We start from the raw sequence: 22,374 nt of genomic DNA, 5'->3' as shown, positions 1-22,374 counted from the left end.
CATTATGCTTCCCAGTAAAGCAAATTAATAGGGAAATTGGTTGGGCTTGGGAAGGTGAAATGAAAAGAAAGGGCACTTCAATAAAATTCAAATAGAAGGTACATTAAGAGATCCTTACGAAAGACACAGGCATTTCAATAGTTATTGATGTTTCACTGCAAATCCTCCTCACTGAAACAAGATTATAATAACAGCACAATAAGAATGAGGCAGGAAACTGATTCTTTGTTCACACTGAAGAGGGAAGACTTAAAAAGAAACGTTGTCTTTCTTGCCAGCCCTCCAGAATCCATCCTCTTCATCAGCCTGAACTGCCTTAGCTGAATCTGACTTGCTTCAGTAGTGACTCCTAAACAAATTATTACTTTAAGACAGGATCAATACAAAATATTTATGAAACAAAAAGTATTATTAGAAATTCACAAAAGAATTCATATATCAAAATAAATGCATGTATTTTAAACGGGGATATTAAAAAGGACATTTTAACATTGAAAAAACACTCAAGTGTCAAGGTTCAGCATTAATGTTCATTACTAAAAATATTTGAAATTGCTATTAAGTATATTACAGTATTTTAGAAAGTCTGACAACTAAAAAACCTCGGGAAGTTTTAACAGAGAAACCTCTTTCTTCTAGTATCATGTTGATACTAGGCTGATGCAGTTTTTTTCCTTCATTGGTTGACACATTTGTGCTTTTATTAAAATCTTAAGTAACACTGTATCACATTAGCACTTGTTCAAGAAACATCCCTTCCTGCAGTTCCTTTCTTACAGAGCTTGACATTTCCATTGCAACTTCCAAGGGCTTAGCAAACTGCTCCTAATTCAAAGGAATCCAGGCACTGAGAGCTGAATATGGACGATTGCTAAAAAGCCACTTGAGTTTGTAGATATGACAGCGTAAGTCACGTCAGTCTAAAACTACATTTAACACAACAGACTTTGTGAAACATTAACGTGCTCAGATTTAAAAGTCTGCATTTGTAAGTCTAACAACTGAATTTTTATTCTTTTAAAACAGGCTCGCTCATTGCTAAGTAAGTAAATAAAGCAGACTTAAAGGCTGGCAGTCTAATTAACAGCACTTCAAAGTTTCAAAAAAAATCGATGAGTTTTATGTTATGTGCCACTGCTCAACTCTAACAGCAACAAAAAACTTCTGCGTTGACCATCTCCAGGGGAATTTAAACCCCAATAAACAAAGCCCCTAGTTTGGTTTCTGCAAGTGAGAGAGATACAATGCACTAACTTTTCTCACTCCAGCTCCTTAACCCAGCCAATACAAATTCTTGGAGAGCTTCCCTCTCCTCCCAAAATGTGGTTTAATGCTTTAATATTCAAACCAAAAATTATAAGTGTTCAAATCAACTTGTTACATGAAGCACGCCAACCATAACTTCTCTGGTTTTGGAGCTGCCAGCTGCACAGATTTTAAAAAAATAAAAATAATCACATGTGTAATACAAAACTGGGAACTTGTCCTTACTTATCATTTAAATAAGCATTCTGATTATGCAAAGATAGGGAAACTTGGTATTTTCTCTCTTTCCAGAAGTGATTATGTCTACCAAGTTCATTTATATAATAAAGTATTTCATCACTGCACAGGCACAGGGTGAGCCAAATGGAGGTTTTGTTTCTGTTTGCCCTAGATCCCAGATAACAGCTCCAGAACATGATTAGGAAAGGTATGATTTTAATATATCACAACAATATATCCCAATTCTCAGCCACTTGAAGAGCTGTACAAGAGAAAACCACCTTTCAAAAGCGGCGCACGATCATCTTCCAATCACCGCACTGGAATGGCAGCTGGAAGATCCTTCCCCACCCCTACACAGCCACAGGAGTTTTGCATGTGCAGAAGACCTTGCCTGGGGAGCCTCCAACAGCCAAGTTTAAAAGTATTTTAGCTCTCATGGGTGTTGAGAAGTTGGACTCGTTAACAATTCAGTACTTCAAAATACTAAAATTATTACCATGCAGCTTCATATAAAGAGGCTTTACCCCTCTCCTGGGGAGGTCTGCCAGGTCAGAAATTTTACATTCAAACAAATTTTACATTTCTGTGTGCTGCTTCTTTGAGGACTATGGAGAAGCTTAATGAAATAAAATTTTTAAATATTTCCTGATTCTTTCTCTTTTCCATGAGGACACATGGACTACCCTCCTTCCATAAAAACTTGTAACATAAGAACTTCTGGTTCCATTTAAGACCACTGCATTAAGCTCCTCTCCACATTCCTGTATGAAAGTTCTCACTGGACCTGGGCTAGATTCCCACCTTTCTAGTCCCTAGTCCTTCTCAAGCATGAACTCTTTCTATCAGCCACTTGCTGTTTGCACTACAAGTTTTCCTGCCATGTACCTACCCTGAGGACAGGCCACTTCCCACACAGCTCCCTCCCAGACAGAAACCCTTAGTGTAAAAAGAAACTCAGTTTCTGTTTGAGATGAAAAAAGTCAAATGTCTGCATTCTGGTCATTGAAGACTACTGCCATCACCTGATTTTCCTTGAAGCCATGTTGGTTCAAGCAGCACTTTATAAATTGTTCCTTAATCTGAATTTCTAGAAGGAATTATATTTAAGCCTTCCAACTTGGCTTAGAGCTGTCTCTCTGGGCTGCCAGGATACTGAAAATATAGCTAAGCCTCTGTTAAGCACAGCATCAGTAGGAGAATAATTCTGCAGCCCAGAACAAACACCAGGGGATTCAAGTTCCTATGTTGAAGCTCTACTTGTTTTCTCACAAAGTCCACTCCAAAACTTTTATCATTAATAGTTCCTCCACGTGCTATAATTGAGTTGCTTCTTCTTGCTCTTATTTGGAACATATTTACTCTAACATTCTTCTGAGAAGTAAAGCTAACAGGATGTAGATAACCTGATATTTCACTGTCATAAGAACATCTCTGAGAACTCCTCCTTGTTTCATCTAAACCGTTTATAAATAAACTCTATTTGCACATTGTTTCCAAAATAAGCAGGATTTCCTTCCAACAACCATTTGACAAAGCTTCATCGGAATTAAAAAGAAGGAAATACACATAGATCTTAGGATGAGCTTACTCCATAGCACTTCCAGAGACTAGGGCAAAGAATAAAGAATCCTTCTTAGATAACTAGGTGGCAAAAAAAGCAATGGATTCATATAGCTGCGCTTCCCTTAATTCTACCTCAAATATTTACACCACGGTGGCTAAGTTGAAGTATAAAATGGAGAAGTGAGTCAAAAAGTAATAAACGGTCTAATAATTAAACAGTAGCTGTCTAAGGAATAAGAATTTACTGTAAAGCAAAAAATAAATATTTCTTCAACTTGAGGTTGGCCGGCACCTTAATTTGAAGCTCATGTTCCCAAGCATTCTCCTTCTTTCCTTCAGCCTCACCAGCCTCCCCGCTCCACTGCCACTGCACCACCGACAGATCCCTCCCCCACAAATTGTGCCCTGTGTGCTCAAAACCACACTTCTCCCTTGGATGAAAAGGGGCAGCATTCACTGCGACCACGCCAACCCTGGACACACAACGGCCCCCCCAGCAGGGCCAGACACCACGGGGCAATCCTGGCACCAGCCTGGCTGTGGCTTCCAGCCCGGGAATAAAGAACTGAGCAGTGACCAGCCTAAAAGCAGGTCTTTCAATCAGAGATGGTCTCCTTACTAGTTACATCCACAAAGCTGTCCATTGAACCCTTGAACGTGTCCTACTTCATACTCATTGAATGGGATTCTTCTTCCCCAAAATCTATGCAACACGCAGGTATTCAATACATCCCCTGGAAACTTTCTGGAAGCTGCAAGGTGATAAAGCAAACTAGAAATTTGCAACAGCAGCTGCAGGGCCTGAAGATCTCACCCGTTTCTGTGACTTGGCCCTTTCTAAAGCAGCCTTCAACCTTCGGAAGAATTAAAACCACCCAGTTGGTAACAAGGTTATAACTGACTATTACGCCTCTATTACAACAAGAATTTCCATTACTGTTCAAACTGGCCCCCTTGAAGGGCTGGCAGACTTTTGCTTATGAGACAAAGGACCATTACATGCAACAGGACTCCTCCTGTGTGCTCAGGACAGTGTTAGATGACTGCCAAAGGGGAGAATATGGAAATGAAATCACCAAAAATATCTGCACTTGGGTTTCTCTTTGGCTTGGTAGCAGCTTCTTGAAAATACAGGATTACAAGTGATACCTTTTGTTGTCCAACTTGTCTCTTACCCACTAAACGACTAAACAGATGGAGTTTTGAAATAACAATGATGTCTCTGAGGCAGTGGGAACTGAAAATACATCTGTGTCTCTCATTGCTACTGAAATCACTAGCATGGATCTTATTTCCAGCATATCTCAAACTTCATTATCTTTGAGATGTGTGTTCTTCCTCCTCCGGCATAGCTGTACTTCTCCCATCTGTGCACGGTGACCCGTTCTGATCAGAACACACCAGATCACACGAGGTACAGGACAGGGCCTCACGATGTTTATGGTGACTTCATCAGTTAACTCTCACCTTTGCACTACCTACGTACTGGAACTCTTTTCCACTGGAGCCAAGGTTTCCTAATCGTTATTGAGACAGTTGTCTAACTGCCTCTTGTGTGGCAACTCGCTTTTATTGCTCTTTTACTGGCTTTTTCACATTATCTTCCCTCTCAATCAATAAGGTACTTAGGCAGGCCACAAATTATTCCATCAGTTTACCACTTCAAAATCAATGATTTTTTTTTTAACAGTATTCACTCAGCTGTCACAGAGACATGTCTGCAGCCTGCACTGTATCCATTTTGTAAGAGCTTTCTCATACTTTGAAAAAGCAACTGGCAGCATATCCATGTCCAGCCCAAGAGGTACTACCCACCACCAGGAAACCTCACACACTTTTGCATCCTCAAGAGCTTGGCCCTACTGCATCACTCTGGTGGTCTTCACATTAACACAGAAACCCAGATGAAGATTTTACACCTCTCTGTTATGGCAGGACTAAACCCAGGAAGAGTAAGGAAGTGGCCAAGAAAATAAAAACAAGTTTAAGGGTCAAAGGTACTTTTCCTCCAGGGTACCTAAGTTTTTGGCAAATTTACTTATTTCTACAACCTTTAGCAAGAATGATCAGAAAAAGACAGCACTCAAAGCAAGAAAGTGCTACTGGAAAAGGAGATATGTGTGCCTGGGGAAACAAACATTAACAAAGAAGTGCAGCTGTGTAAAGAAACATTGAAAAAGAAATTAATTATTTCCTTCCCAAAGGACTGAATACTGATGATTTTGCTCAATTGTTCAGAATTCTACACGCAAGATATTTCATATTGTTTTACAGTAAATTAAACCTGGTATGAAGAGCTAGATACTTTAAAAGGAAAAAGGTAAGAGCAAAGATGTTTCTTTTAGGGGACTGAAAAAACAGCAAAATGATGCTTAGTAGTAGAAACCGAAAATACAGGCACAGCCTCATAACCGTAATGCAAAAGGCTTAATTAAAAGATTCCTGTCGGTGAGTAGAACTCTACCCCACTTTGAGGAATAATATGAAAGCAGGAAAAACACTGGATTTGAATACAGATTTTCATCTAAGCAAGATTTATTTCCTAAGTAGGTAACATTTAGAACACAAGGAGTCAAAGGCATCTGCGTATGAGAGAAGAAGGATCAGATGGTGGAGCAAAAGGATTACGACATGTGGTACAAGACAAGGCACCTCTGTACATTCTGCTGTCAAAGTGAGTGACAGCAGCTCCACAGAGACTGACTGATCTATTCTGCTGCCCAGGAGCACCCACCACTGGTAAATAGTAGAGCCATTCAACAAACTCATTCTGGCCTGAATACATAATTCCACTCGACTTCATGTCCCTAGCCCCACATTCCCCAAGTACTTAGATTTACTCTATGTACAGGAATCATAAGATAAAACTGGAAGGATAGCCAGCCCCAAAAAACATCTTCCCATGGAAAGTAGGTGATTCACTGCCCAGCTGCTCGTGACAACAGTGCAAGGAAGAGGCCCAAATCACATGACTTGAGCCTCAGTCAGGAATAAATCCCATAATTAATTATGATCCCTAGCCAAGAAGAATTTAATGTGTAAGTACCACTTCATAATCCAGCTGCTTTAAATTTCCAGTGTTCTCATTAAAATCAATTTAGCCATTAATAATTAACTGAAATAGTTATTAATGATTACAACCAGAACAAACTAAATGGGAATATTTTGTGACATGTATTACTCCATATCAACAATCTCCCCAGGACAACTCCTCATGAATCTCATCATTTAAATTAGAAATGCAGTAAGAGCTTAGCAATCTTTCTAGTAACATACTCAAATCACTTAGAGGGACCACCTGTTATCCTCACCTCTACTGGGAGTAAAAACAACACAAAACAATCACCCAGTGTTTTGGTTAAACATCTCATTATTCTGCGCGCCAAAAAGACGAAAACTAGAAAAGCTTCCTAGAGCAAGAATTAACAGAGTTAAGAACCAAAATGCCTCCAAAAAACCACAAGTACAGATCAAGTATAGTCTTGCAACTAAAATAGGCATGTCATAACTAAGCTGCATCGCGTAGACTAAAGAATCTTTGGTCTATGCTACATAGAAGAGTAGGAAAAATACCTGGACAGCAGAGCTCCAAAAGATCCCTTAAGTTCAAACAGAATAGAGACAATGAAGAACTAAAGAACAGGATTGTTTTTAAAACCCATGGATGACAGAAGTTAGGGAAAAGAAGTACAGAAATGGAGAAGCAGAGGAAAAGGAGATTCACACACAAAGTAATTAGAATCCCTGGACTTGCTTACCGCATATTCCTCTGGTGTAACCTTTAGAACATCAAATACCACTGCATCAAAGCTCTTCTTCAGTTCAGCTGAACCCTTGTCGCTCAAGGACTCGGAGCTGCTACTCTTCTGCAGAAACAAACAAAAACACTGAGGCTATTTTGGACCTGTCCTCTGCTTTTTGTCTTCTCTTTTTCACACTCCCAAAAGCAAAATTTCTGTCCAAACGTCATCATTAACAGACTTTTTCTATTGGGTAAATTATCAATTCAAAGTCAGTCACAGAACACACTTTCTCCTGACACGGACTGAAAAAAATCAGACCCTCAAAGTGACTTCTGGATTTCCATGGATTTCCTTCTAGCTGAAGGAGGGCAGGGTTAGATGGGATATTGGGAAGGACTTCTTCCCTTTGAGGGTGGTGAGGCCCTGGCACAGGGTACCCAGAGCAGCTGTGGCTGCCCCTGGATCCCTGCAAGTGTTCAAGGCCAGGTTGGACAGAGCTTGGAGCAGCCTGGGATGGTAGAAGGTGTCCCAGCCCACGGCAGGGGGGTTGGAACAAGATGAGCTTTAACATCCCTTCCAATCCAAGTAATCCCATGATTTCAAACAAGTCCCTCAAAACACAACAGTTATATTTCAGTGCATAATTAAATTCCATTTTTGTTGACAGGAAAGGTAATAACAACAACTGTATCAGCAACAATAATACAGTCACACTGAATTTCAAACAGAAAAAATATCACTGTGGTAAGGAAAAAGACAAGATCTGCCCCAAAGGAATAGTTAGCAGTTCTCTTCCTCTTTCTCTTAAAAACATGAAAGCTTACAAAAATTACACTGAGCCACACATGTTCCTGTTGAAGACGTTTAGCATAAGGAATTTTAGTGTTGTTTTTAAATTACAGTAATCCACATTTGCAAAAAACGCCAGGTCCTAGGATATTCTTCTATTAAAATTTATCTACAAAAAGATTTTGCTTCCCTGCAAAATACAAATGTGGTTCAAAAAATTAACACTTTATATTGATTTCATATGTTTCATATACGGTTTTCACATTAAAGCAATACATTTGTGTTATGAGCAATCACTTCCTCTAGCACAGAGAGGCAGACCTAGATTCTATTCATTCATTCCTGAAGGAATGGCCTGAAGCTGGGTCAGGGGAGGTTTGGGTTGGGTATCAGGGAAAGGTTCTTCCCCCAGAGGGTGCTGGGCACTGCCCAGGCTCCCCAGGGAATGGTCCCAGCCCCGAGGCCACCAGAGCTCCAGGAGGGTTTGGCCAACGCTCCCAGGGACGCACAGGGTGGGGTTGCTGGGGTGGCCAGTGGGCCAACACTGTCAAGGCCTTTTCTGACACTGTCATTTTCCTGCTAATGATGTTCAAAGTTTTCAAGACTGTGGACATGGGTCCTTGAGAATTCAACCAGTTGAAATAAACTCTTGTCCATTTTCAAGCACTTTTGTTATAAGGACACATTATAAAGAAAATGTTTATTTAATAATGGATGCCCACTTTTAATTAGATTCTGACAGTAGAATCTCTCTAGAGATCTGCCTTTGAAAACACCAGCAAAAACTCCAAACCAGACAGGCATCTTCAGTAACCAATATGCTTACAGAAACATTTCAGTTACAAGTCCTTTTTCGTACTTCTTAGTCAAGATAGAAAAAAAAAAATACCACTTGCTTAAATTTATGTGATTTTGCCAAAATATATTTTACTCAATTTTATCAGACATCATATAAACATTCAAGACTATTTTGCTGAGTAAAAAAGTTGCTTTCCTCCAAGAAAATTTTTCAGGTGCATGCCAAAAAATAGTCAATGATACATGAAACAATTATAAGGGGAGTACAAGAATCTATATAAAAACAAACAAAGGTCTTGGAGACTGATGCCAGCTTTCTTGATAATATTTGTGAAATTGTGCTGAAGATACTTGGTTCCTTTTGGTAACACAAGACTCCAATTTTCCTTTCACCTTGTTTGTGGAACTCCCCATTTCCATATGCAAGTGCATGCCACACACAGCTGCTATCAAAACTCATCTGTAAATATGCAAATAAACGAAACATCCTTGGTACAGTCCAGAGATTCGAGGAAGGAAGCAACTACCTGTGACAAAGGGAACAACTCTGTTCCACTGCTACTGTGTCAGATTGCTCCTCAGTACACACACACACATACAAGTACCTGTCAAAGAAAAGAACATTTCCCACTGCCCCTGCCAACCCAGCTTCATGTGCTAAGAGCATCTATTCTTGCTAAAACTTGAAAAGAAATGCTTCCTTGTCTAGATGTGGTGGAAGAGAACATGGAAAAAAGCAGCTTTGGCTATGGCAAGACTGTAAAGGCAAGCTCATGCTCTATTGTGGTATGCCACGTTCAGGACTTTACATTTTAGTCACACTAAGAGGGGTGCATGAAACCAAGGCACAGAACAAGAATCTGTTGGACAAGACCTGTTAAAAGAAAAACTTACATTTTAGTGCACTTAAGGTAAAAACTGAGTACTCAGTTACCCAGTGAGGTTTTCAATCCTTACCTCTGAAGCAGTAGCTGCAATATTAACACTGCTGGACTGTCCGTTCATTAGGTCCATACTGCCCACACCATTAATCTTCGGCCCTACATTTACAGCAGCAGCATCATCTCCAAGGCAACCGAATAACCATTCCTACAAGGAGCAAAAAGGTATCAGAAACCACTTTCTCCAGGGCATTTAATCAAGATTCAGAGCCTAAAATCCTCAACAAAAATAAAGGACTTCCAAAATGGCTACACCATTCTGAGGTCCAGATTTCAGATTCTAACACGTAGTTTAGAATTACCTACTTAAAACCAACATACACAACTGAAGGTTCCATTAAAATTCAACAGTTACTGGCAGTACTGACTTGCCACATTCTTTTCCCCTACTATTTTCTCTGTACCAGGAATCAATATGTAAACAAAGTGAGGTCTGCAACATCAGCTCACAGATGATGTTTTTCCTTTTATTACCAACTTTTAAAAGTATATTCCAGATGTTAACTCTACTAGATAACTTTAACAAGGTATTATCCAATCAATTCCTATCTTACATGACTCTTCACCAGCTTCAAGTGAAAATTATCACATTGAAAGCAATTAAAAGTACAAGTGGAATTTATACTTTTCTCCACAAATGATCCAAATTATTGCTTAGTTAAAAAAAACCCAAACAAACAGAAAAACACACAAAGGAAAATTCCACACACTAACTTCTCATGCATCCTTGCAAGAATACTATGACTTTTCATTCTGCAGAGAAAAGGCTGCAAAGAAATGGAAACCTCTGGCATCCACTATAAAAACAGTAAGACTACCCAACCCCAAAGTGCTAGAGAGTATAAAAACTGGATGGTGCTTAAATTAATGAGCTGTTAGTGCCCTCTAGTGTGAAAACTATTATCAATCAGCTTCCATGTATCTATGTCTATAGCAGGTGTGATTGCTTCCAAAGTTGCTGCTGTTTATTAAATTCACTTTTGGTTTGTAGTTTAACTCAGAGCTATTGCATGGTCTGAAAATAAATGGAGAAGGGAAGTGACAGGTAACTGGGTAATTCCACATGACAAAATGGTATTACAGCAGCTCATACTTAAGGCCTCTAAGGAATGAAATAAAATAATCCAAAAAGCTGTATCTCCAAGGGATCTAAACCAAGCATGTCAGACAGACAAGCCCAGAAGGCAAGAAACTGCAATATTTAAATACGAAAATATCCTCAAATGCTAACGTGTCACCATAGGAATGCAATACAGAAAGGAAGGCAGTGCAAGAGAGCAATGTGGTAAATGTCAGTCAAACACTACAGCTTCCAGGTATTTTTGAGTATTACCCGTCCCATCTGAGCTGTACTTCTGCAATTCAGGACAGCCATCCACATTCTACCCTTTGTGGGCTTAGAAAGACTGACAGAACTGTCTCAGTCACAGGACAGAGGATGTTACATTTCACTTTAATGCTACATTCCCAGCCCACGTGCTTTCATTAAGACTGATTCCTCCACTAAAAATGCACTCAACTGCACTTAAGCTTTAGCTGGTATTACACTAACACATCACACAAAGAGAAAAAACCCTCATCTTTGGCCTCTGAGTGTCACTGCTGTCCTGTCCTTTCCCGCCTCAATTACCCTTCAGATTGTCTTGGGGAATATTGGCAAATGCCCAGCTCCCCAGTGCCTCTCTCCTACAGCTTTTTCGTTTACTTAAGAGAAAAGCACAGAAATAAAACTCTAACTGATGCATTAAAAGTTTCATTTTTGTAGTGACAGTAGAGGCCACAGGTATCACATCTTCAAAACCAGTTTCAGGCACCCCACATGCTCAAAGTGCGACATTTATCCCAAAGTAATCTCTTCTGCTAAAAAAGCCCTACCCTTTAAAATTTTGGGAGTTTTTTTAACCACTGTGTTTTTAAGGAAAGTAGTTGTATGCTACAGTTATGGGCCAGACTGCACAATTTCCTCCAACTATCTTAAACTAAATGTTATATATTTGACCCTTGGCTCACATAGGCTTCAATTGTTCCCCTTCCCCTTATTAACGGGAGGCAAAAAAGCAAAGAATTAGGGAAGCCCTTCTGTGCAAGGAAAAACAAAAAACTGAGCTCTGGGGGCTTTTTTTGTGGAGGTATTTGGATGGTGCTAATTAAAAGAAACTCCACATATCCTAGAAGCCTATGGAGTTGGCAGATCAGCCTCACATCAACAAGAGCACACTAATTCCTCTATCAGCAAGTGTTAAAGCCCAGTTTCCTCAATTATTAGTCTCACCTAACCCACAGCTATCCACAAGAACTTCCTCCCTGTATTTCCTGACAAACTTTCCACCTCAGAGGAGCTGAGGAAGGTTTTTTTTTACTGTGATGGGAATTGAGAGAACTCTGTCTCTTAGTGAGGTGTGGGGCTACCATGCTGAGAAGTGACTTCTATGAGGCACGCCAACATTGGATTTTTAAAATTGTTTTTAAAAGTAAGCAGAAAATCCCTTGGGGAAAAAACCCCCTCCCTGCAAAGGAAACAGAGTTCACAAAATGTAACATCTGCCATCAAGCTGTATCCTAACAAAGCTGTCCACACAATGATACCTTTGTGCCCATTGCTGCATTACAACAGTATGTCTGAATATATTTATACTTTTTCACATTTTGTGAGGATACAGTAAGGAGCTGAATTAGTACTGAACTGCTATAAATATATATTTATCAACCTTAAAGTTCCAGAATTGGCAACCTTTACAATGCTCTCATGTCTAGCAGCTTTCAAAAGTACATCACCACTCCCATAATAAGAAAAAGTCACAGCAACAGTTTTGGTCAATGTGGCACTTAAGATAAATATTGAAAAAATCCTCACACTGGAATAACTAAATCATTTGCTTCCTATACCATCCTTCTGCTCAAGAGCAAAATGATCTGTGAACAGCAATATCAGAAAGTGATCAAGAGCAGAGAAGTTCAGAGCAGCACAGCTGGGTCTGTGGAACGACTGTCACCACTCTGCAATAGTGAGTCACAGTTTTCACTGTGTACCTTGTATATCCAATTACCAAAACTGAATTACACTGAGTAATTTGAACTTCCAGTCTGTTTCTCCTCTCCAATTTAATAAATGCCTTTGTGTTCAGAAATGCATTACACATGGAATTGAGAGTGTTTTATACGATGCACAAAATACCTAAGCATTTAATGCCAGCCTGAAGCCTCAACACACTGTGTGGTATCTTCCTACCTCTTCATGCTACACACACTGTACAGTAGAAAGCAAACTAAAAAGACTGATACAAATATTCATCACACCCAAACAATGAAAATATCTAGACTATTGTTGTGGTTTAGCCCCAGCCAGCAGCTCAGCCCCATGCAGCCACTCGCTCACTCCCCCGCAGTGGACGGGGGAGAGAATCAGCAGGATAAAAGTGAAAAATCTCGTGGGATGAGATGGAGACAGCTCAGCAGGGAAAGCAAAAGCTGTGTGCTCAAGCAAAGCAAGGAATTCATTCACTGCTTCCCATGGACAGGCAGGTGTTCAGCCATCCCTAGGAAAGCAGGGCTCCATCCTGTGTAACAGTGACTCGGAAAGCCAAAAGCCACTCCAAATGCCACCCCTCCCACCTTCTTCCTCCAGATTTATATTATTACATATATGGCCTAGAATAAGCCTGCTGGGGTCAGCTGTCCCAGCTATACCCCCTCCCAATCTGCAGTGCACCCCAGCCTACGTGCTGGCAGGGTGAGGAGCAGAAAAGGCCTTGACTCTGTGTCAGCCCTGCTCAGCAGTAACAAAAATATTCCTGTGGTATCAACACTGTTCTCAGCACAAATCCAAAACACAGCCCCACACTAAATACTGTGGAGAAAATGAACTTTATCCCAGCCAAAGCCAGCATAACTAAGCAGCGTCTGGTGCCTTCAGTGAGTTTTTCTGCAAATTCAGCCAAGGCTGTGCTGATGATCATTCCCTAGACCCCCCCCAAAGGGAAGGCAGCTCGGTGAGGACGAGCAAGGGCAGCAGCAGGGTGTGCCCAAGCACAGCTGCTGCAGAGCTGACCTGATCTCAGCACAAAGGGGACCAGAGAGTGCCCTTTGTTTTAGATAAACAGCTCTGTCAGTGGAGTAGATCAACTGACCGCATCCCAGCTGAGTGAATCAACTGGTGTTGTGAATGCTTCTGCCCGAGTTCATTGTTAGACGCGACAGTCTCCCCAGTTAGCTACAGCAGCACGGGGGAGCAGAGACGTGGCTCTACAAAACCACCCAAACAAGGAATTTCAGAGAGCTTGAGCTGGCTTCAACCCACGTCTTCCTGCCTGGTGACTGGGGACACCAGCATCGTGACAGCGAGCACACGCCAGAGACCAGCAATGGGGATCTCGCTGCTATTGTGTTTCAACTCTACACTGCAATTGCTGTCGTTTGCTGAGTTGAACTTGCATTTGTATTGCGATTTCAGTGTATTTTGTACCACACTGCTGAATCAGAAATCCTCTGTAACATCAACTATATTCAAATTGTTAACTTAACATTAAGCATTACACCCCCTCCATGTGTGGAATATCCAAAAGAACCTGGGCAGAGCGTACTGGACTCTCACAGATGTCTAACACAACATTTATGCCCGACTCCCTCCCACAGCAGATATTATTGACTCAGTTTGGGTCAAACACTGTCCCAAAAATACTGTACAAACAGCACTTTAAAAGACGACCCTAAAATTACATTTAAAACTTCCTGCCCAGAACAGTACAACAGCTTTGAAGAAACAAACTCAGTGAAGTTTTAGGAATAGCTCAAGAGTCACGATGACCAATATCCTCTTTGTTCTTACTCATAATGTCAGTACAAAGTGTCATTTGTTTTGATCACAGATCCCCATTAAGAAAACAAAAGTGCCTTGCATGGATCATCATTAACTATAAATGCAGAGTCACTACCAAAGACTTCAGAGACCAAAAAACAGTAGGGACCCAAAAAAGTCTGTTCCAGACACAATGAACCTGAGCTCCTGATCTTGCGGAAACTAGAGAGCGGAGGAAAACTTATTGTCTAAAAGGCAAAAGCTGAGACAACTGCTAAGAACCAACACAACCCACGGCCAAAAAACCTAAGAGACCAAGCATACTAAAAAAGAAGCAAACCACACACTCCACGCCAAACCAAAAAGTCCCAACAAACATAAAAGCCCCACAATGAAGCAGAGTCACCAAGGAATAGGCAAAGACCAACAAAAAAAAACAAATTGCACCTTCCAAACGATATCCTTCAGTTTCACATTCGAGCCACCAAGCAGAAACCCACCCAGGTTACTGTACTGTAAGAATAAAGGTAGTATGTACGTACCCTTAAAGAGGAGAAATGAAAGTCACCTAAAGCCATCCTTTCATTCAGTTTTTGGTAAGCATGATGATATTAAGATAGCAAAACTGATAAAAATAGAAACTTCCACAAAAGACAAAATAATAGCTCAAGCAACTTAATATTACTCCATTCCCTTGCAGGAAATTTATCACTGAAAATAATAAAATCCCAGACCTATGAAACTCTATGAGATCTCCAGGGGCGTGAATCTTGGCAAAGCACTGCCTAATCTGTGCCTATCTCGTGAAGACTGAGATAAGAGACACAAGAAGACACACATTGGAGAGAGACATGACAAAAAACATATATGGAAGCATAATATTAAAAAAACCCAGATTACTAAGAGTTATTAAATATGCAATACCACTACAAATATTAAAACAAAAACCATTTAGAAATACAGCAAAGCAGTACAATACAGGACAAATAAAGCTATCCGATGGACAGAAGAACAAAAAAAAAAAACCCGTAAGTCAATCATTAAAGGACTCTGGTAGCTGATTCCTGTAAAATTTCTGCTGTGAATTTCAGCTGGAAATGATGCCACTAAAGCTGTAAGCATGAAGTAGCCAGATGAGACCCAGATATTTGCATTAATTAGGGACCAACACCACCTGCAAAACAATGCCGAAGGGACTCTGATGCTGTACTCTATGCAGTTCTGGTCACCTTGCTTCCAAAACATTTTTTCCATGAAATGCATGCACAGAAGGGCTTGCAGATATTCTGCAAGTGTTCTGAAGACAGTGAAACTTCTTTCATAAGTGGAACCCAGGAGACCCCAGCTTGCTTATGGTACAAAACTGAGATCTGCTGAGGACACACTTGCCGCGTTTAACTACCAGGAAGATGCACCAGAAGTATGACTAAAATGCAAATTTATGCTCAAAATCTGAATAACAGCAATTGGGTTCTTGAACAGTTTTCAGACAACACCACTAACAGCAAATACCCCATAGCTGCTTAAGCTGATGCTGGACTCCTTCCTGACAGAAACCTTGTCACACGCTGCTGCACCAGCAGCACAGCTGACCCAGTAACACAGACTCCTGCCTTCCAGAGTCCTGCTGGAAACTCAAAGCACTTCTGTACTCACACGCTGGTTAAACTCCAAGACAGATGAAATTAGAATCCATGGAACAGCAAGAAAGGGAACAAAAAATTCTTTCATTAGGTTTGACACTGAAGTTTTAAGTAAAAAAAGAAGCTTCATTTAAACACGTTCATTTAAATTTAGATTCTCTTTTTTACCTTAGAAAAGGCTTTACCTGGCAATTAGGTAAAATTACTATTCTTTAAGAAGACACTATTCACAGAGCACTTTCACTATAATTTGTCCTGAATAAATCTTATTGCTGCTTTTATGCACCTCATTCCCCAGCTCTGGGAATGGAAGGAGGCTGGGGGAGAGAGAAAAGAAATAGAGAGAGAGATAACATTAAGGTAATAGCAAGGCTCTGTCTCATTCGTATCTTGGTTTCCAGCTATCTAGACCTCTTCTCCACAGTTCTCCAGTACCCAGTGCTCTCCTTTTTAATCTCAAGAACTGGTACACCTTGCAGCTCCCATTTCCTTGGATGAGATAAAGAAAGAAAAACCAAAAGTGAAAGCCAGAATATCCTTCTCCAGGGCACAAGTTACTCATTTACCAAATCCTATTACAAAATTCACACCATTAGCTCAGTCTGTCATCAACTTGCAACAATCACCAAGAGGTTCAGCTCGAAATGGCAATTTTTCCAGGTTAGTTACACACAAATAGGAAGGAGATCCTTACCACTCTCACTTCCACCACGCAAAAGCAGCTTTCCTCAGTGGACTGACCCAGGGCCAGGACTTAACTGAGAGATATTCTAGCACAAGGTAACAAATTTCAGCATGAGAACTGGTACACAGCTGCAAGCAGTGGCAGATCCAGGCCCTCACACAGGCATGAACCAAGCAGAAGGAAAAGGATCATTGCAGGCAACAAATGGAGTAAGCCAAAAATGTGAACATGTGTACGTGCTGTTTAGGTTTAGCCTGAGGTCACAAGAGGTTGGCCTTCTGCTAACCAAAGGCCTCTCCAGCAGCAGCTGACTGTTAAAAGACAAAATGTAGGCATGCTAAGAAAATAACTGCACAAAACCTGAAGAACTTTCTGCTCACAAACTGCTTACAAATCATCAGGTCCCTGGCACTTCCCTTCAGAGATCACCAACAAGCCTCTGTTAGTAGTTCTTGAGAAAAGTCCACAGAAGAAAGCTTTATTCCTTTGGATCTGGCTATTACTTTGCAATTGCTATCAGAAGAGGGAACCTCTGAATTTATGAGACCTAGTTTGGTTTCCTTCCCATATGCCAAAAGAGTAAGCAGGAGGGAATTCTTTTAGCACAGAAAGTACATCAAAAGCATAATGTTCTACCCTCCTCATCTCCCTCCAACAACGAAAGCCAACCCAAAGCTTAATCTCTTTGAGCAACATTTCTTCTCATCCTGAAGAAGAAATCCAGGTTTCCTCAGTGATGAACCAGAGGAGAATCCCTCCTTGCCCCAAAGATACACAACAGGAAAAAACATAACCTAGAGGTATTTCTGAAGGACAGGAGCCACTGTTATTTTCAAGAATTAGAAGATGGCAAAGAAAATAAATAAGATTTAAACCAGAAGCAAATATTTTTAATTAATTAGGCCATTCAATAAGATGATAATCATTCTCCAATTGGATTTTCCAAGACCTCCACCACATGGCCATACAGTTGTCAGTTTTGTTTGCACACAAGAGGAGCAGTAAATGATTAATATCCTCCTGATTAACTGATGCTCAGTTTGTAAAGTGTTACTATGGCTAAGAAGTGCAGGCACAATATCAGTGGAATTAATAAAGGAAGAGCACATCTGCATACACCATTCTGAACAGGGAAATCATATTCAAGAGCATGCTACAGTGGAGCATTGAATGCTGCTAACCTGGATTTCAGGATCCAAAAATTCTTTTCAGAGGGATTTAGATCCAGTTTTGCTTTGTTTGAGGATAATACAAACAACACATAAATATGGAAGCATTATTAAGGCTGTGCATCAGCAAAAATATCACATCTCACTGTGAAAAGTCTTTAGAACTGCCTTCTATATTCCTAGCTTTTTTATACTGTTACTTTAAATAAGGCAACACAAAAATCAGCAGAAGGCAGACTTGAAGAAAACCATTGTAATGATCTGCAAATGGATCCATGCAGGTGGCATGCCTTCTCTCAGAACAGGAAGTGTTTCACAGGAAAAAGATCTGGGAAAAATACTTGAATATAATTTTATGTACAACCGCACACTTGTAAGTTGCGAGACAGGGATGACAACTGACAGCCTGAGCTTTGCTACTGCAAACAGGCTACAGGAACTCAGACACCAGCAATCACCACAACTCACATGCCAAAAGCACATGTAAGAAAAAAAAACAGTGACAAAAACTGAGCCTGAGGATCCACAACGACTTATCTGTGTCAACCTACACATCACATAGGGATGTGAAGAAAACTCAAATATCCATGCAACTCATTAAATAAACTCCTGGAAGCATTAAATGCTAGAGTCAAAATTACAAACAGCCAAATCAAAACCAAGATGATCCAATCATCCTAGGACACATTTTTAACAAGAGAGAAATGAGAAAGTCCCAGCTGTTGCTGAGTAACAGGCTCCAAATCCACAGAACTAAGGACTTGGTACATCCACCAGCCTCGACTGCACCCTTGCCTTGTACAGGAAGGCAAAAAAGATTGACATTTAAGGAAAAGAAGGCAAAACTCCTCCCCCATGGAGTGCCTGACTTTCTCACTCAGAAGAAAATACTGTTGAGAGAACATTTTACTGTATTTTTTTGTAAAGCTACTAATAGACAATAAGAACCTTTCTCAAAGAGGACACACAGTATCATAGTCTGGTTTGAAATTCAGCTTTCAGAGAGATGAGTACAGTCTTTATCAATAACACCTTTGACAGCAACATTTCAATGATGTGCTCTGTAATTATTCTTTCCTGAACATCATGCATTGATATGCACCGTTGCTATAGAAATGGTGCTAACAGGAAAAAATCTATCAGCCTATGAATTGCCTGTTTGGTATGATGACTATTATGGCAAACTACAACAGACATTGGGGAAGAGAGCTGGTCTTCTGCCTGTGTCACTGGCCCCTGCATTCATTCACAGAAGTGTGTCAAGCCTAGGGTAAACAACTTCGACAAGCAAACAACACACAAACCACTTACTTATTGATCGGCGCATCCCATTCACCTCTTTTCCACATTTCTAACTCCCTTTGGAAGGGCCTCAGTAAATCAGCCAACTTAGGAAAGAACTGATGAAGACCTAAATATCCATAGTTTAATGTTACACACCTTTCTCCACCCAAGATCAGTCAGCAACTGGTGACCACCAAAGCATCTGCCCAATAAAACATGACATAGAAACCAAATTACATAGAGACACAGAAACCAAGTAAATTCAAGTACAGAACTCCAACAGTCAGATGGCCCAACCATATACCAGTGACCTACTCAGTGTCTGGAACTGTTAACCAAGAATATGCTTGCTTCAACTGAAATTCAGAGTGAACTTTTTCATTAAGGAGGACAGTATGTTTTTTAAGATGGTATCAGACTTTTTTCTTGTTATCAAAATAGAAACTTACAGTAGACCATAGGGCAATGTTGTCTCTTTAGACACTCAAGGTAGACAAGAATTTATTTGAAGACCTGAAATTCTGGTAAACACATTTATTGCTTGTGCATTAGCAACAGCCCAGTCACCAGAAAAATCCCAATGTGATTTCAGGTAAATGTGCAGTATAAATGAGAGCCCTGCCGGAGCCATTTCTAAGCCATCTATCTACATTATTGATGAAAGGATCTGCCCTAAAGAGGGAATGACATAATAAATATCTACAGAACTTGTCTAACTGATGTAGAATACAAGGCTTTCCAGAAGACATCAAAAAGACACTGAGATGTAGCAGCACAAGCATTAATTTGAAGAGCATAGCTGGCAAAGAGTAAGAACCAGCTATACAAAATAATCTGTATACCTCTAAGGGCAGTAAAGGCAAACCTCAAACTCTTGTTACAAAACCAAGAGAAAGACACTGTAGGGGTAAGATTAATGACATGTCTTCGATACAGACTGTCAAGCAGGTTTTTTAAGATTATTCCAGCACTATGAATTCAGCACAGTATGTTCACAAGTGATATCCTACCCAACTACTTGGATATTTGAGCTGTTCCATTCTGTGGATGACTGGATAATTATCACTCAAACATATCCTTAAGCCTACGAAACACAGCTGAGTCAGTTTCTGCCAAATCAATGAAAGCAGACATTAAAGACTGATTTAAGTGCAGATATGTGCAAGCCAAAAACTTGGGTCCAAGAGTAACGACAGAGGTATCCTGTACACAATATAGTTGTGACAGAGATTTGAAGGAGAATGGCGTTTTGAATATTAACTATTGGTTTACAGCAGATAACACTTTCCTTTTAAGGAAATCATGCCATTTAACATTTCATTTAACTAAAAAGACAATTATATCCATTTTTTGCTTATCTTTTAACTGATAAAAAGTAAATCTAGAATGCTATAATGCAAGAAAGTGCATAGCATGACAAAGGAGGCTATCACAATTAGGGATATAACACCCATTGTCACGTGACCACGAGGTGATGTCAACTTTATCTTTCAAAAGCTCACAGATTAGAACCTTCCAAAAGAATCCTTCATGAACTGCTACTTCAGTAATACTAATAGCCAAAATCTTAGCAAAATTATTGGAAAATGCTTTGCTTTCTTTTCCAGGTTCACCAAAACCATCACAGTGATAAAGTAGCACAAAGCTCAGGGAAACCACAAGTAGAAGAACTGAAGCAAAGATTCTCAGATCCTAAGACATCTACCAGGTAAGCATTTTCCTGGCAACTTCTGGCAGGAAATCCTGCAGGAATTCAGTCCTAAATTTTGCACAAACATCTTTTTCCCCCCCTTCTGCAGAGGACATCTTCTGGCCCAGAATACCCAACAGCACTGGCTTATTCTCAAGCAACAGACATTGGTCATTGTGGACAAACCAGTGAAAACGAATTCTTTACCTCATCTAAATGAAAATACAACACTTCTTTGAGCCCTGCCATGCCCTCTATTGCTGCCTTAAAGCAACAATTCAGCCACATAAACATACAGCTTAGCTAAGACAAGCATTTTTGCTCTCATACAAGATTCACCTTGAATAGGAGGAAAAAACATGACAAATGGCCATGACTAACACAGAGAACTGAAAGGGTCTCAGCAATAGTTTCTAAGTATTTGGAATGAGTACCCTAAGTTACAGTTTGGACAAGGATTTGATACTGCTTTGTTATTACTGTCATTAATTTATGTTATTACTGTCCTTGTTCTGCAGGTACAAGGAAATCTGTCAACATCAGAAGTATGAGTGGATGCTGCACACCAAAGGGGGAGCAGCCTTCCTTGAGCAACAAAAAAGCCCCAGTGAAGAGAAAGCTGTGCTGGGAACAAACTCAGCTGGGAGAGCTGGACAGGGAACCCAATTAAATATATGTATGTGTACATGTGTGTGTATATATATGTTTAAACTAAATTAATTAAGAGCTTTCAATATTATCCCAAAGTCAAGATCATCCATATCACCAAACTAAAAAACGAAACCAAAACACAGATTAGTAATTCATTTCCCCATTCCATACTAGCAGGAAGCAAGTTGCCTCTTACCTGCTGAAAGAATGGCTGAAAAAGTCAATACCTTGGCTGCACTTTGAAAACACTTTCATCTTTTAGTTTCATGTTCAGCTTGCCAAGTAGGGGAGGTTCATGCTGGGCCTGCTGTTATTTAAACATAATGAGAACCAGCCACATCATAAATAGGGTATTAGTACCTTACTGGTGGAATACCCTGAAGTCACCAGCCACAACATGGTTAGTGTGTTTTGGCAGGTGATACTTTTGAAACAGCTTTATCACTTAAAAGCAAAGATATTTTAATGACCTATACAAATTTATATTTCACTACCTCCAAGACAACAAAGAAAAGCCACCTAAGCAAAAACAGGCAAGGCAACTACCAGTTTAAATGCAATCCAGGGATTTACAGGGTCCTCCCAACAGAAGAATCTAGTTTGTTCACAAACAACAGAGCAGGGTTTTCCAGGTGAGCTGTGTGTGGCTAATAAACACCATAAATCTGACAGAGCTGGCAAACATCAGACAGCAGGGCTGCTCTACCAGAGACTGCTGCATCAACCAGCTCCCTCACTGACAAATGAAACCAATTCAACATCAGCTCCCCCTGGGACAGAAGCACATGCTCGACCCAGCCCCATACCCAGAAAAGAACACAATTCACAAGAGGCAGAATCTCCAACCTAGGCAAGACTCCTTTATCTCTTCCATGAGGCGTTCTCTGATTTTAAGGATTGTTACATTAAAAAACATTGGCCTCCCCAGCATCAGAGAAGATGCTAATTACGAATTCCAGAAGACAGCAATTCTCTTCCTGTAAGCAAAGCACTTCTACCAACTTTAGGAGAATCATAAATACAGAAGAGGGCACAAAGAAACAGTGATCAGCAAGTCTAATGATAAGATCATAGAAACACACCCTACTGCCCCAGGGAAAAAAGATATCCAATTCCATTAATGGGCTGGACCGTA

At 40.3% G+C, this 22,374-nt stretch overlaps 1 protein-coding gene across 5 annotated transcripts in view; it reads right to left on the bottom strand.

The window, feature by feature from the left end:
* RALGPS2 (Ral GEF with PH domain and SH3 binding motif 2) overlaps positions 1-22,374 on the bottom strand; it is a 114,954-nt gene that overhangs the window by 83,503 nt on the left and 9,077 nt on the right. For 3 of the 5 annotated variants that reach the window (XM_017737412.1, XM_017737413.1, XM_017737411.1), the window contains 2 exons: positions 9,339-9,470; positions 6,810-6,938 (listed from right to left, as the gene is read on the bottom strand). In XM_017737412.1, coding sequence (XP_017592901.1) covers positions 6,810-6,938; positions 9,339-9,395 — 186 coding nt within the window. In that variant the 5' untranslated portion in view covers positions 9,396-9,470. Of the gene's footprint in view, positions 1-6,809; positions 6,939-9,338; positions 9,471-22,374 lie in introns of those variants that run through there. The other 2 variants (XM_017737410.1, XM_008636106.2) reach the window with 1 other exon arrangement.

This window comes from Corvus brachyrhynchos, unplaced genomic scaffold, assembly GCF_000691975.1.
Source record: "Corvus brachyrhynchos isolate BGI_N302 unplaced genomic scaffold, ASM69197v1 scaffold466, whole genome shotgun sequence".
Lineage (NCBI taxonomy): Eukaryota > Metazoa > Chordata > Aves > Passeriformes > Corvidae > Corvus > Corvus brachyrhynchos.
This window is presented reverse-complemented; position numbering and strand designations above follow the sequence as displayed.